This window comes from Chinchilla lanigera, unplaced genomic scaffold, assembly GCF_000276665.1.
Source record: "Chinchilla lanigera isolate Chin_1 unplaced genomic scaffold, ChiLan1.0 scaffold00044, whole genome shotgun sequence".
NCBI lineage: Eukaryota > Metazoa > Chordata > Mammalia > Rodentia > Chinchillidae > Chinchilla > Chinchilla lanigera.
This window is the reverse complement of record NW_004955445.1, coordinates 14,356,595-14,372,689: the sequence shown is the minus strand read 5'-3', so window position 1 is coordinate 14,372,689 and position 16,095 is coordinate 14,356,595. Positions and strand designations below refer to the sequence as shown.

Sequence of the window (16,095 nt, the reverse complement as noted above, 5' to 3'; positions counted from 1 at the left end):
AGGAGCCAGGAGCCTCCAGAAGATACAGAACCAGGAAGCTTGGAGGGACTAAGACAATTCTAGAATCAATTTAGAGACACTGCCAGAACCAGGAGACACTGAAGACACAATTGTTACCTTGAGCCCCCAAGAGAAAAAATTAGAATTGGGAGCCATCAGCAAAATTACCAAATCCATGGGTCACAGGCCCTCTCAAGGATCCTCAGGGACAAAACTAGACTTAGATACAGATAAGATACATACCCGAAACCAGAAACTCACAGGAATGTCATGTACTTGAGGCCTTCAAGGAGGACAGAGCGAGGAGCCCTCAGAGAAACAGGGTCAAAGCCCCCTCTAAGACATTAATATTAGCACTAGAAAGCCTCAGATTACAAATGGCACCAGGGATCCTCACAGCCACAGCTACATAGCCATATCCCCTGTGAAAATTATCAAAAACAGCCAAAGACAGTCTCCATAATGCCGCTAAAGTCAAAAGGGTCATAGAGTTACAGTCAGAATCAGGAGGCTCTTTAAGGAAGACCAAAACACTGACTGTTTTGACTCCACAATAGGAAGCATGCTCACATCAAAGAAATTTATAGACACTATGTCACAGGAAGACCAATCACAGCAACAGCCCAATCCCTCAAATTGAGCTCTGGAAGGAGACTCTTACCAGCACACTTGGTCCTGGTGGTGAGGGGAGGCCCTGGAGGCCCAGTTCCTCCTTCACCTGGTCTTGTGAGCAGCACCCGTATCTCATACTCCACATCGGGGTCCAGATGCCACAGCTTGTAGTTGGGAGAGTCGACTATGTGGGTCTCAGCCCAGGTGCCTGTGGTAGTGCGGTATTCCACTTCCTTCAAGATGATGGGTCCATCCCCAATGATGGAGTTGGCATTTGGCTTGATCCACAGGTAGGTGGCCCCCACTGCTAGCAGCTCTGGGGGCGCAATGGGTGTGGGAGGCTCTGCAAGGCAAGCAACAAGCAAAGGACTCAGTCTCAAAAGTTTTATACAGCAAAATTCAAGCATATAAAGCTAAGGAACACAATTTCAGACATAGCCATAAAAAATGATCAACATCTCATGATCAACCCCATTTACACCCTACTTCAATTTTCAAGATTTTGTCTGTAAATGATTTAACCAGTATTTCTTCAGTAACTTTACCCAGCATGTCCTTACCTCCTTCATTTAAAGAAAGAAAAGAAAAAAGACAATGTGAGGAAATGAATTTTCCAAACCAGAACAATCTGTCTAAGACTCTTCTTTCTATCCACAAAGGAGAATCTGCCTTTACTGAAGTGCAGTTGGGCTCAAAACCCAGGGGAGTCTGAAATTATAAGCATTTCTTATGCTAGAATCCTTACAAATTAGTGGAAGCCCTCCCAAATGGTGATATGAGCTTTAGGTAGAAAAAGGATGATGGTACAGCAAAAATTCTGCTTCTTCCTCCACCTAGAAAGTTCCTTCCAGCAGAGAAAGTACGTTGGTCACAGTGGGCCCAGCAGGAACCCAGGGTCAAAGAAAAAGTCCTACTGAGTTATCTTGTATGTGCTGTGTGTTACTGCCTCCCTTCCACTAAGTTCCATAGAGTCAGCTAAAAAGACCAGAATTGCAACAGGCACTTATGGTGACCTCTTTCTGACTATTGTAGCCTATTGGCAAAGCTGTAGAAATGAGGTATTTCTTGGGTATTTCTTATATGCCAGGAAATTCCAGATGTGTTATTTTATGTAATCCTTGGAACATTACCACCTTCATATCTTTGGATAAAAATCTGAAAACCTAAAGGATCAGGTCGCCAACCAAGGTCATGCATGGGACAGCTAATGCAGGATCAAACCCCACATCAGCATGCCTTCCCAGGTCTGCTATGCTCCCCGAAGACTACTTGCTTCTCATGCTCTTTTCTTACAAAAGTGAAAATTGGATGTTTATTGTAATTTGTAGCACCTACAGAAGTGAAAGGATAAAGACAATGAAAAGAAACAGAATACGTCTTCTTCCTTACTACCCAACATAACGGCCATTTATATTTCTCCATGTTTCATTTCCATTTTTATTTATTCCCATAGTTCTATTTTTCATATGGTTACAAATAATACATAGCTTCAATGTAGACTTACTTTTCTGCCCTCACTTATTACATCTTAAATGTTGCTCTGGAATCTGACTTGAACCCCAAAACTCTCATGTGCCCCAGAAGTGAGGCTTTTGGAAGGCGACCGGGTTGGGTTGGATTATTAGAGTGCTGTACTCACTAAAGGATTCATCCATTGGTGAATCCAGCAGGTAAGTGTCCTGTTGGGAGGCAGGGCCTGGTTGAAAGAGGCAGGTCACTGGGGTGTGGCCTGAAAGGGAAACTCCTCCTCGATGGCTCCTTCCCTCTCTCTCTGCTTTCTGATCTCCATGAAATAAGCAGCTATCCTCTACACTGGGCCTTTCCACTATGCCATTCAGCCTTGGAGCTAAGATAAATAAAGACTATAACCATAAGCTACAACAAACATTTTCTCCTTTAAATTGTGAATGTTGGTTATTTGTCCCAGTAACAGGAAGGTTACTACAACATTAAGGATTTTTTTGTTTATAAATTATACGGATCTTGCTGTCACTAGCTTTAGTAACTACAGAACAGTCCATCAAGTTATCATACTAATTAGTGTCCATTCTTTGGACCCACAAGTTGTTCTAAATTTTGCTATGGTAAACAATGCTGCAAGGAACATCTTTGTGAAAATGATTTCAGTCTTTCTTGTTGGATATGGTCTTAGGAACAAATGCCAGGAATGGGATGATCTGTCAAAAACTATAAACAGGTCAATGATTCTTAAAGTAGAACAAGGAATAAGAGTGAGGGAGGTATCTGTTACACACTGTGGATTTGTGCAAGAACATGGTACTATTGGTAAGGCTCTAGAATAATCACATATGGAAAGGCAGATCTGAGTTTTAGTTTGAACTCAGGTGAGGGCTTTAGGACAGAGATTTATTCAGCATTTTTCTTCTAATTAATTACTTAGTAGCAAAGATTCTCCAGAAACAGAATAATTTGCTATAAAACAGGAGTAGACAATATTTTCTCAGTGTGACTCAAAGCAAATCTTAAGAGACAAATTCAGATTGCCTCTATTATAGCCTGCCATTTGGTCAAGGAGCGAAATTAAGCAGATTAGTCAAGGTAGGTGCTTTTCTTCCGAAAGCCATGGAGGTTATTACTCAAGACCTTGTTATCTCAAAGGTGTTTGCAAATTGATTTTTGGATAATTTGTTCCAGGTAGAGAAGTTAAGTCGGCAGGCAGATAATTTCTAGGCTCATCCTTTGTGCATTTTAAATATATAGACCCTTTGATCACCATTATCAACTCTCCAGAGTTCCCATCAGTCTCCAATGAGGCCTCAAGGGTGATATTTTGTAGCTCTGTGATGACACTGCCTAATTCCTTAATACAATTATTCACAGACTGGCTCTGGACAAAATTAAGAGCAGCAAACTTCAATGCTTTGGAGGCTGAGAAAGTGGCCACATTACACTCTCCTCCATCGACTTTTCACCATGGTTTGCTGCTCTCCTATTTCAGGCATTAGCAGTTTTCAATTTCTGACCACCAGAAAGAAAATAAAGTATTAATCTCTCCAAATGTTTGGTCTCTTTTCATGTATTTTCAATGGTAAGTACAAGTATAAATAGCAAACATCCTCTTGAGTATATGAATGTTCCTTGTCCAGTGATTTGCAGGTTTACAAGTCCATGAACATACAAATCACCATGGTTCTATCTCTCCTCCCATACCCTCCAAAATAGATCATATAAGTCCATCACATTGTCTCCTGCTTCTGGCACCAGGAAACTATCAGATTATTGGTTTGTTTTGTTCTCTCTCTTGCCAGTGATCCACTGTAGTAGTTCATAGAGAAAAAGGCAAGAATGAAGCATAGTATATGTATTTTTTTAAGTAGGTGGCACACCATTTTTTGAAGGTATCGAAAAATCACGTCTAAGTGTATCAACTCTCCTCCATAACTGAGATGAACTCTCTCATAAGGCAATGAAAGTAATGAAAGTAGCCACTCAACCCAATTTAGATGACCAGAGTCAGCAGGAAGGCAACTGAGGTACAGGGAAGGATCGTGTTCTGTTAAACCAGAAGCAAAAGAGGGGGAGCACGATCAGCTGACTGTCTATCCCCTTCTTCTCCTGTACTGGAGATATTTATGTACTTAAGAAGAAGAGTTATTAAGGACAGTAATTTTGAACTTTGGGTAGAACATAGGCCCTAAAGAAATCATGAAAATTCAAACTCTTTTCCCACAAAATATACACAAAAGCACATAGCCCGGAGTTCTGCATATAATTCTAGGAATTCACAAATCTTTCTGAAACCCATGCACAAACCTCTGAGTGGTCTATGTTGAAAACAGAGGAACTCTACAGACAGTCTGCTGGCAGGCCACATGCCCAAATTATGTGCACCTCTTTGGGACTCTAAACTACTCTTTGTTGTAAGGGTCATGGCTGGAAGTGCAGTCTTGGAAGGACACTTGATGGAGGAGTCACAGGATTAGCACTTTCAGGCTCCCCAGCTCTCAAATCTTGGGAAAAAATAAACACTAAGATTTTCACAGCACAATGCCAAGTAAATATCTAAGTCCCATGATCATAACCTACCCAACATCTTCATAGATTTAATATTTGTGTTTAAATATTTAAAGGACAAAGACATGACATACCCAAGAAATGATACAGGTTCTATAGAAAACTTCCACAGAGGCCCTGTTTTCAAGTCCACTTTCCTTTACACAAAAGGCTTTAACTGACTGGGGTCTTTCACTGAACAACCTGGCAGAAAGAACTTACTGTGAAAGCTCTCAACCACCACGTAGCTGTGCATCTCATGTGCCTGTCAGAGCACTGAGTGGCCAGAACTTAGTGGTGAAGAGATATGCAGACTCCCTGTGCTATGGAATCCAAGGATAAGGCAGCTGAGAGAAGCAACAATGGCAAACTGGAATAAAGATCATTCTGGGGACGACAGAGTAATTACAGGGCCTTGGAAGGGACCTCAGCTAGTTTAAAGTTAGCAAAGGTCTTTCAGACAAAACTTGGAGAGTGGTTTAGTGGGGCAAGTTACTCATGTTAAGTCTGTGTGTGAAGAAAATTCCCTAGAGGTCTCAGTGGTCTCCATTGCTTAGGATGGTGTCTAGGAACTGATGGGTAAACAATTAAAACTCTGTGCTCTGAACAAGCATTCATTCATTCATGCACTCATTCCACAGACACCGTGTACACATGACACGTTATACATTGACCTGGTCACAGACATAATCTTGGCTACACGGAGTCAACATTCCAGCCTTCCTCAAGAACTAAGACACAGGAGCATGGGGTGAGAGGAGCTGACACAGAAGCTCTTGAAGAAGAGAGTTCAGGAGGATGGGGAAGGCCTGAGAGCCAAGCCGAGGGGACACTGTGGTCAGCAGACTGATGCACATCCATACAAAAGAACATGACTCAGAAAGAAAGAAGGAGCAAACTACCAACACACAACAAAATGGGTATATCTCAAAGAATTAACATATGCACAAGAAGAACACACAACAATTCACTTCCATGAACACTTCAAGGAGAGCTCAAACTGTTCAAGGGTGGTAAAAGCCAGAGTATAGTTTCCTATTTGGTCAAGGTACTGACTCAGATACATACAGGGAATTCCTGAGGAGCTGGAATGTTCAACATATCGATTCAGACAATTCTATAATAGAAACCAGAATAATATTACGTCTTATGGTATAGATTGTCTGGAAGGAGACAAATGAAAAACTGGGGGGGGGGTATAAAAATTTCTGTACCTTGATGAGGATTGTGTAAAAATTATCAAAATGTCCACTTAAATACAGATATTTTCCTGTATGTAAATGATATTTTTAAAACAAATTATGCATAAAAACAATGCTGGTGTATCGGTAACCTAGCAGATGGAGGAATGACACTAAATTTTACTTGGAACTGAGCACCAGAAAATCAGCAAGAAATAAGCCTTTGACTCCATACCATCCATCACCTTCTAAGCAATTCTATCAGCACCACCAGATCTTGACCCACTAATAGTTTTCTTAACTGGTTGTTCAGACACATTCCAGTTCCAATCCATGAGCCTTTTCACAAGTAAAACAACCAACCTTCTCTTTTCCTGATCCCACAAAATGAACTATGCAAAGCCAGGAGTGGCTATTTGACATCTGATGGCTCCTCTGCTCACAAAGTTTGGAAACGATTCAAAGGGGAGGCAATGTGGCCTTCAGGAAGCTGTGACCTGAGCTGGGAGATGGTGGTGGTGCCTTCTGGGCAAACATCAAAGCACTGTGAGGATCAGGACCCCATGAGCCGTGCACCAGGCCTGCCAAACTCTCCTTTGGCATGTAGATGGTGAGGTGACCCCTTAATGTAATTCAGACCCATCCTCAGGCAGCAATCTCCAGTCCAATTCTGTCTTTCTTTTTCCTGCTGTGAGCACTTGTAACAGTTTGACTCCCAGAAATTCCTACAGAGAGCAAAAATGCTTCAAATAGCTGAAGATCTAGCTGTGTGTGTACGTACCGCCTGCTCCAGACAGAAATCAAGCATTTCGAGAAAAACTGGATGTTACTAGGATGTGAACTGAGTCTTGATACGGTTGAAGTGCCGATAAAATGGCCTCCGATATCCACCTTTCTAATTGCTTTTTTATTTCCTAATTGCAGGGGTCCTGGGAGTGTTTCATATACTCTGTTTACCATCCTTACATACTTTTATAAATGTCATTTCTCCCAACTGGAAAATCTTTCCCCTTACCTTTAACTAAAACGTGTCATTTTTTCCCTCAAATCTCCTATATATCTACTTAGTTGTTTTAGACCACAGGCCTCAGCACAAAGTTGTTTAAAAAGCACTGTGTTAATTTGAAAACAGTGGTGTACTGGATGATTGATTTCTATGCAACTCTGCTGTATAAAATAAAGGACTGGAGATCTAAAGATAACGGGAATCTAGGTGGAATCAGCGTCCTAAATTTTCTCTGCCCAGGCCTCACCGCTAGCTGGATGTATGAGCTCAGATGAACGCCCAACAGTTGTGCTTCCCAATTTTCTTCACCTTGAGAAAGGAAGACTGTTTTATGGTTCAGACTGTAACTCTCAGTTCTATCCACAGGACCACAGGGATTCTGTGTGCATTCATTGGTTCTACCCTGAATGAAAGCTGTCAGCAGAAGCCCTGCCTTCTCTTTCTCACCTGACCTGGACCTCTGAGGTCCGTGAGCAATACATGACTCAGGAGATAAAACACCCAGTACACCAGCTGGGAACAACTGAAATTAGTTTTTATGCCTTTGCCTACTATGTGGCCAGTGTTCAATAAGTATTTGTTGTCTTCTTCAAATGGATAGAAAAACATTTTGTGAGTTCTCAACAGTAAGGAACTGAGGTGACCACAAAGAAATGTGAAAAAAAAAGAAAAGAAAATTGTTATAGAAAACATTAAATGGACATTCACACTAAGGATTAGAAATATTCGGGGAAAAGCCATTGAACAACTCTGAAACAAATAAAGGCCCAAGTTTGCAGACTATCAAGAACACCATGCATTCCAGACAAAATCAATGATGAGACTCAAGCGAAAGCACTTCCTGGAAATATCTTCAAATATAAGACCAAAGAAAAAAATCCCACAAACATCTAGAAAAAATTCAGCTATCCACCAAAACAAAACAAGAGGCTAAAAAATGACTTTGCAGACTTCATCATTTCAATTTGAAACACTGTAATATAAAAAAGCTGCAATAATAAGCACAAACGACAGCAGTTATCAGGCACTTCACATTTTTAGGCTCCTGTCACTCTCCTTAGAACTTTAAAATAGTAACTGATTTAGTCCTCACACAACTCTCTGAGCAAATACTATTACAATTTTCATTTTTCTAAAAAGAAAATATAGAGAGAGATTAATTAACTTGACCCCAATATCAAACATTGAGTCTTTCAAAGAGCTAGAACTGGCAGCTGGGTATGGTCCATGCCTATAATCCCAGCACTCTGGAAGGGTAAGGAATGGTAAGTTCAAGTGTAGCTTGCCTACCTTGTGATTAGCAAGATCCTCTCTCAAAAAAAATCAGGGATACAGCTCAGTACAAATGTCCTGAGTTCAATCGCCAGTATCGAAAACAAATACAAAAAGAGCACGGATTTGGGGCAAGGAAGCCCCCACAGGGATCATTAGCAGTCACTATTGTAAAGATAATTGTCACACACACACACACACACACACACACACACACACACACACACACAGGTTTTCTGGGAGATGTTTAATGTGTCAAGAATAAATTGTGGTATATTTTATAGCCAGCAGAAAGACATTCTTGGGGTTTTGGAGAATGACAAAAAGGTGCCATTTCCTTGCAATTCCTACAGAAAAATGATTTAAAGCTGTACACCAATGCACCTTGGGATAGGTCAGTATCACTGCCACTAGGATGAGAGAACTAGGATGCTACAAGAATCTGCCCTGCAGGGTGGTTAGCTTATGCAAAAGACCTCTCTTGAATAAGAACAGAAAAGAGAAGAGCAATCTCATGTAAAACTGAACTGAACACACAGCTTACACCATAAGAAGAAATACAATATTATATCTTTTCTTTGACATGGCATTTAGCTAATGCTTAAGAACAAGGCATTTCATTATTAAGGGTTGTCATTGGCTGTGGCAATCATCCTGAAATTAAACACCACAAATTCCTCTGGAAAAGGATCTCTTTCAAACAGATTCTCCACAGGTATACATGTCCAGTTTCAACTAAACTCAAAAAGCGCTGCCTACGCAAACTTATTAAAACATCTAGACATTAATACACCAAAAAGTTGATGTTATCCTTAGGGTTGAAAGGAAATGGATAATTTTCTAATTTTCTTTCCTTTTTTCCTTTGTTTCTCTATAAATTTTCTCTAGTAAATATGCATAAACTCTTTGTTATAGAGATAACCATTTTAAATAAGTTAGGTTTTCTTATATTTGAAACATTTACATCTGGGCATGATCTCTGCCATGGTTCTACACTCTTGATCACTAAGAGGTTTATCAGTCTCTCCCACCTGCCCAGGTATCAGGAAAGCAACTGACAACAACAGTGACCACACAAAGGAGTCCGTCATTTTTTGCTTTACAGATAAGAATATGAAGGCTCAGACGCTATTTAGGTAACCTGCCCAGTCTCACACACTAATGAGAACTAGCATTGAATCCAGGTTTTCTCAGACTCTGCACTCTTTCTTCGGTACTAAACGTTTTCTTTCTATGCTGGTGTATGACTATAAAGTGTTCTATTTCAGCTCCATGTGCCGTGATGACTGACAACAGACTAAGAATTGTCACTGAGGATGAGCTGTGTGTGCCAGGCACTGTGCTAAGGATATTACATGCACCTTCCAACTCTTTCAGAAAGGTGCTATTATCAATTCCACTTTATAAATGAAATAAGTAACACTGACTAAAGCAAACCTAAGACTTTAAGGAGGTTAATTGATCACAATTGCAAGGCTAGTAAGAGAAGGGAGATTCTACTCCAGTGCTTGTAGGACCTTGCTAATAAGATTCTTATGATTGAGAATGATTAAGTGACTTGTTTATGGCCACAGAAATGGGCAAGAAGGAGAAGCCATATCTGGAACTCTCAAAGCCTTGTTAAGCTGGGAGTAGTAACAGTAGTCAGAGGTCATGCATGGAACTTTAGGTATAGGAGGCATACACAAAATCAATGCAGAGATCCCCACATGAGGCTATGACTTAGCTCAAAGACTACAATGATAACAAGCAACTGTCTGTTTTCCACACAATTAGTGAAGAGTTTCAATAATGAGAAAACACGTATTTGGCATGCAAGAGGAGACCTCTCTCTGCCTTTCCAAATTCACCATCCAAATGGGCTGTGTTCACAATCACAACTTAATGTACAAGTGATGGAGAAGTATTTACTTGTGCTATTCTTTCTGGTAGATCACGCTGATCCTTCTCCAGGTAACTCACATTTCCTATCTATCAAAATTTAGCCCTTCTCTGATATGCCCTCTTGGATACTCTTACCTAAGGCTTTTAGTGTTCTCTGCACTTTGTGGTATCCTAGATCAGGTTACCAAGAAGAGGGGCCTGAAGCAAAGATTCTGTGCCAATGACTGATCGAAGGAGAGCTTTCAGAAAGAGGCAGGATAAGGCAAAGGAAGCAGCTCAAGAAGTGTGTGACTTTGATTGCGGACAAGATGCATCTTAATCCCAGTGGCGCTCTGGACACAAACTGCACCACAGATTTCAGCCCTCATTGAGACAAGAGGGCCACAAACATGTGTCAGTAATGGTTATCAGTGCTATGTGAAGGTGTGGGTATCACTGCTCTTCCCCAGCCAGGGATCCCTCATGCGGTTGAGGGCTGTTACTCTGAGAGAGGGTGTATCAGTTTCCTAAGACTCTTGGATCAATATGCCACAAACTGGGTAGCTATAAACAACCACTCACTGCCTTATGGTTCTGAAGGCTAGAAATCTGAAATAAAGGTATCAGCAGGATCACATTCTCCTGGAAGACTCCAGGGAAGAACCCGTCCTTGCCTCTTCTGGAGTCTACTGTTTTTAACAGTCTTTTATCTTCCTTGGGTTTTACACACATCACTCCCATCTCTGTCCCTCTCTTCACACAGTGTCCTCTCCTATGTGTTTGTCCCTCCTTCTTCTTATAAGATCTTCAGTCATGCTGGATTAGGGCCCTTCTTTATCACTTCACTATAACTTGAATTATATATGTAAAAACTTTACTTTCAAATAAGTTAAAATTCTGAGGTTCCAGAAAGAACATGAATTTGAGGGGGACACTATTCAGCCCATGCAAAGGGAACTATGAGACTTTAGCTTCCAGTACTCATGGGCAGAGACTACGGGCACACCAGCATGCAAAGGAGACCTATTGGTGCATAACAGCATGTTCTACAGTGAAGAGCTCCTCTGTGGGCAATCTTGGGCACATGCTCATCACAGAACTTGTATACTCTATGTAAACAATGAGATCTGTCTCACTAGACAGTGACATGTACAAGGATACAGGCCAAACTCATTTTTCATATGTCCTCAGCTCCTAGCGTAGGGTGTTCTTTATGCACTCAAGAATTTTCTCCCTCCCTGATGTGGCATATTTGAAGGCAGGGGCCATGGACGCTTACTCTTCTCTTCTCTTGACTAAGTATTGTTAGTTCTTAGGATTCAAAGCAATTTCCTTCCATGATGTGGTTTCCACTCATCTACTCTCCTCATCATAGTTTAATCTCTCTTATTTCCGCTGCTTAAGCTGAAATTCTCAAGTCAGAATTGAATCCATTTAAATCACAGCTCTGATATTTTTAGCTCTATATTGGAGAGGCTGGTGGTACCCAGCCCATATTTTCTTGAAGTATCCCAAGGTTCCTTTCACTTTTAGTGGTCAGTACCTCCTTACATCGGTTACCTCCTACCTCTAGCACCTACATCACCCAGTTTCATGACTTTTCTATTGCCATGGGATTCTGACTGGGCCACTATAAGACAGACTGCACATGCCAAGGGGTTACTAGGCCCAGGAGCAACCCTTACCCAATGAAAGATGGGAGTTTGTAGGTAGATACCCAAGTTTCTTTGACCTTTGGTGGGACAATGGAATGATTTTACTCAGTCCTGTAGATGAACCCATTCAGATGGAACAGCACATCCCTCTGACTGATAGCAGACCTTTAATGCCAACTTTGGGATCCTCCCTTCCTTCTCTGTCTCACTTCCCCTTACCATTATTCCTTTCAACTTCTAGGTAACTACTTGCAATCTCTGTCTTGGAGTTGATTTTTGAAGAAATTCAATCTAAGATATGGAAATCCAGAGCAAGTTAGTTAACCTCTTCCTGCCTCAAATGTCCCATTTTTAAAAGGAGATAATAATATATTTTTCTTGCAGGATATGTCTTGAGGATTAAATAAAATCATAATCAATAACCTCAGAATGCTCCTAGCACATAACAAATACAGTGTGTTAGCACTTATCATTATACTCTCACCCAGCTACTGATGTGCTAGTTGTAATTATTATGCAACGCCACGTAGAAGTCTTACATGGTTGTCCCCATTTTGTGCTTCCCATTAAGACACAAAAGTCCTAATGTACGTATATTCCTTTTCCAACATCAGGATAAAGAGGTTCCATAGCAATGTCAGTGTGTACTCCCAGCAATACTTTTATAAACAAATACATTTAAAGGCTTATCCTCAGTCTACTTAACACAGATGTGTTTCAACCCATGAAGTCATTTAGAAATGTGTAATTCAATAATGCCTTAGCACTGGGTTGGGTTTTATGATCTTCAACACTCTGTCTGCCCCTTGGCTTCTCTTTCTCCCTGAGCGCCTCGTCATTTTCAAGATTACTCTTTGCTGAGCCACTTCCCCAAATGAAGAGCACAGTAATCATTCCAGAGAAGCTTTTCCTTCCTTGCCAGCTAATCAGAAATACACAGAAAGCATGACACAAGAGTCTGTCTCCCTCAGAGAGAAAAAACTAGGAGAACAGGGTTTTAAACTTTTGGAATCAGAGGCCACTCTGAAGACTCAGCTTGTCCCAAGCATTCCTCACTTCCTCTGCTCCACCTTGGTCCAACAGCCCTGCTGTGAACAACTGGGTAGAAGGAACTCATGCCTCTGCCAGTTCGGATGGTTTCTGCAACCCAGATACACTCACCTCTGGACAGCCCTGTAATGGCGAGCGCTTTTGTTTTGATTATACAGCAAGGGTAATGAATACAGAGCACAATGTGCCTGACTTTAGTCTAGACATTATCATAACTCATTTATTCCTTGTATCATACTATAAGGTCAATACCATTATAACATACATTTTACAGATGAGGAAACCAAAGGAATGTGTTATTTACTTACTTTTGGTCTTTACAGCTTCAAGCCTCCACTGTTATACACAGACCTGTAACTCTGAGGCTGTAACTCTGCAAATTATACTTCTAGTCTCCCACAAGCTGGCTTTGGTTCAGTCTTATTTTGTGTGTGGTATTGGGGAAACTCAGGACCTTGTGCATGCTAGGCAAACACTCCACCAGTGAGCTATAGCTCAGTGGCTGGCTCAGTCTAAGAAACACAGAGCTCTAGACAGACACTGGAAACTGTAAGAGCGAAGATGCTGTCTTCCTGCCTCAAGATCAGTCCAGCAGCAGGGGCAGTTATGCTCCAGGCTTTCATTTCTCCAGGCCCTCAAAGCATCCCCAGTGCAGTGTCTTTGTGGAGGAACAGCCAAATGCTGGGCAATGCCATCACAGCTAAGGCACTATCCAGGGGCCTGTGCTTTCCCCTATCCCCCTCAGTGATACCAGCCACACGTAGCTGCTTCCTGTCATTCGTGCGTGGCAGCTGTGGCATCTCACTTTTACTCATGCAACCTTCCATCGCTTGCATAATGTATTTCCATCAATAAAAATCCTCTGCTTGATTCCTGACATGGTTTGGTGTTTCACAGACCCTGACTAATACAGGAAAATATTATAATCATCTTCATTTTTCACATGAGGAAACTAAAGCACAGGCAGATGTGCATCTGGGACAACTCTTCTGAATGCAGTTAGAGAACGGGTCTGAGAGAGAGAGAGACTTGAATTAAGGGACCAGTGAGAAAGTTGCACCAGGGTAAAGGATCCTATCTCACTGGGCCTCTAAAGATGGAAAACAAATCTCTGAAATATGACAGACCTCCATGAATGTGAGTTCTTCCTTTCTCCCTATCCATGTTGGTTTGGGTTTCAGTGGTCTTTCTCTTGATGCCAGAGTCCTCTCCATCAGTCCAGCTTCATAAGCTCCTGAGATCTCTGCTCTGAGCATCTGAGCACACATATCACATGTGATAAAATCTATTTCAGCTCCATGTATGAGGAAGCCACTAATCCCCCACTGGGACCAGCAATTCATAGTCAACAAGCCCTGAGGGAAAACATGGAAGCATCTTTCGAGAGAAGTCTGAGAAAAAGCAAGAGTAGAAGAAAAGAAGGTGTAGAGAACAAGAGAAGATATTTGCAATTCAAGGCTCACTGAGACCAGGCAGCTTCACCAGTTGCGATGCTATCATCCACAATAAGATAAGCATACATAGAAGGAAGATGGGTCTTTAGAAAAACTGTTATTTTGCAAATTTCACTCCCTGGCTGTCTCTACGTGCAAGGGAGAGATGTATAATTAGTCTCTAAGCTGCTGAAATGACTAAAAGTGACTAGAAGTATTGACTCTTCTGAAGTGTCATGAACGAGTATCCAGATGGATTAAGAGGCTTATCCAGAGAGCCTGCTCAGTTTGTGGGGAGAGTTTAAGAGATGATTGCCCCCTTTATGTAAAGAAACTGAAAAATGAGCTCTTTCCAAATCCCTGTTGCTCCCCAGGGCTGTCTCTATCCTCTTCCATATCCAGCCTGAATAGTGAGCAGAGTCTAACTAGACTCTTTGGAAAAGGACTTTGAAAGAAAAGAACCCTGCAAGATCTTCTAGAACACAATTCCTGCCCATAGGGGTCACGATTCTGACAGGTAGTCATCACTCTGAGAATAGAAGCAATGGCTTCACGCTGGTGTCTTCCACAGGCACCTGAGCTAGGTGCTTCTGTAGTTGGAGACAGCATGAAAAGATAGGGAGGAAGAAGTAGAATATATTGCTTAGGACATTTCAGCCACTGTTTTAGATATTTCTAACCTCTTTATGTGCAAAAACAGACAAAAGAAACCCAGAGAAATACATAGTGACTTTCAAAGGTTTTATAAAACAATAAAGTTTTTAACTACAAATATTTTTGTAGAACAAATTCTACTTGAAGATGTAGGATAATTAGGTTTGAATTTTTATACACCTCGAAAGTTTTAATAAAATACTATCTGTACATGAATTTTTTCTGAGACTAGTAAAAGAAATACTTTCAAATTCCTTTGACATGCCCCGGATAACTACCATGAAAAAAAAAATCATACAATTATATCTCATGAAAAGTAACTTTCAGACCAATGTCTATCATAATCAGGTAGATATAACTCCTACATAGTTTATTAACAAACAAAATCCAGTAGCATATAAAATGAACAACAGATCATGACAAGTTGGGTCTATTCCAGGACTACAAGATGATTTTAATATTAAAATTCAATCATCATAGTGCATCATAGGAAGAAACTAGAAGATAAAAAATTATGTAATTATCTTAATGCCAAGGAAACATTTGATGGAAGTCAACATCCATCCATGATAAAACTCCTAACCAGTGCATTAATCCAAGAAAAAGGAATAAAAACTATAAGGAAAGTTGCTATTTTATGAGTTTAAAAGAAAGATATAAAGATTGGAAAGAAGTAATCCAGCTTTAGTCATTCACAGACTACATAACTAGTCTGTGATACATGATACTGAAATAGTCCAAAAAATCTTAAATTATGCTGAAAATTAACATATAAATTTGGCAAACTTCCATATATTACAATGTGTAGACTAGCTGTAAACATTAAAAAATAAAATTTAAAGGTACCCCTTACCCAGTTAATGGTAGTAGACATCATAGTAGAGGAAGGAGAAGTGGACTAGAAGGGGCATGAAGCAACTAGAATACCGAAAATGTTTATACCTAGATTCAGATGGCAATGACCTGGGTGTACACTCACTTAAAGCAATGAGCTAGCCACACAAGGTTAGTGCACTTTATGCCTTTTACTGCATTAATTCTACTTCAATAATAAAAAATAAGTGTTTATAAAAACATCAACAAAATATAGCATCTAGGAATGTGCATATGCATATATGTGTATCAGTATATTTGTATGCATATGCATGTATTTCTCTACACTGAAAATTACCTAACATTACTGAGACAAAATCTAAAAGTCCTTTAAAATTGAAATGATATTCCATGTTTGTGACCTAGCAGAATCAATGTTATAAGAGTTGTCTTGGTTACTTTTCTCTCATTGCTGGGACAAAATACCTGGTGCCCAAAATTAAGGAGGAAAAGTTTATTTCGCTTACAGTTTGTGGAGGTTT

General features: G+C 40.5%; 1 protein-coding gene across 2 annotated transcripts in view; it reads right to left on the bottom strand.

Moving 5' to 3' along the window:
• Ptprt (protein tyrosine phosphatase, receptor type, T) overlaps nucleotides 1–16,095 on the bottom strand; it is a 775,250-nt gene that overhangs the window by 588,311 nt on the left and 170,844 nt on the right. For both annotated transcript variants that reach the window (XM_013518366.1, XM_005392501.2), the window contains exon 6: nucleotides 662–955. In XM_013518366.1, the coding sequence (XP_013373820.1) occupies nucleotides 662–955 (294 nt within the window). The remainder of the gene's footprint in view (nucleotides 1–661; nucleotides 956–16,095) is intronic.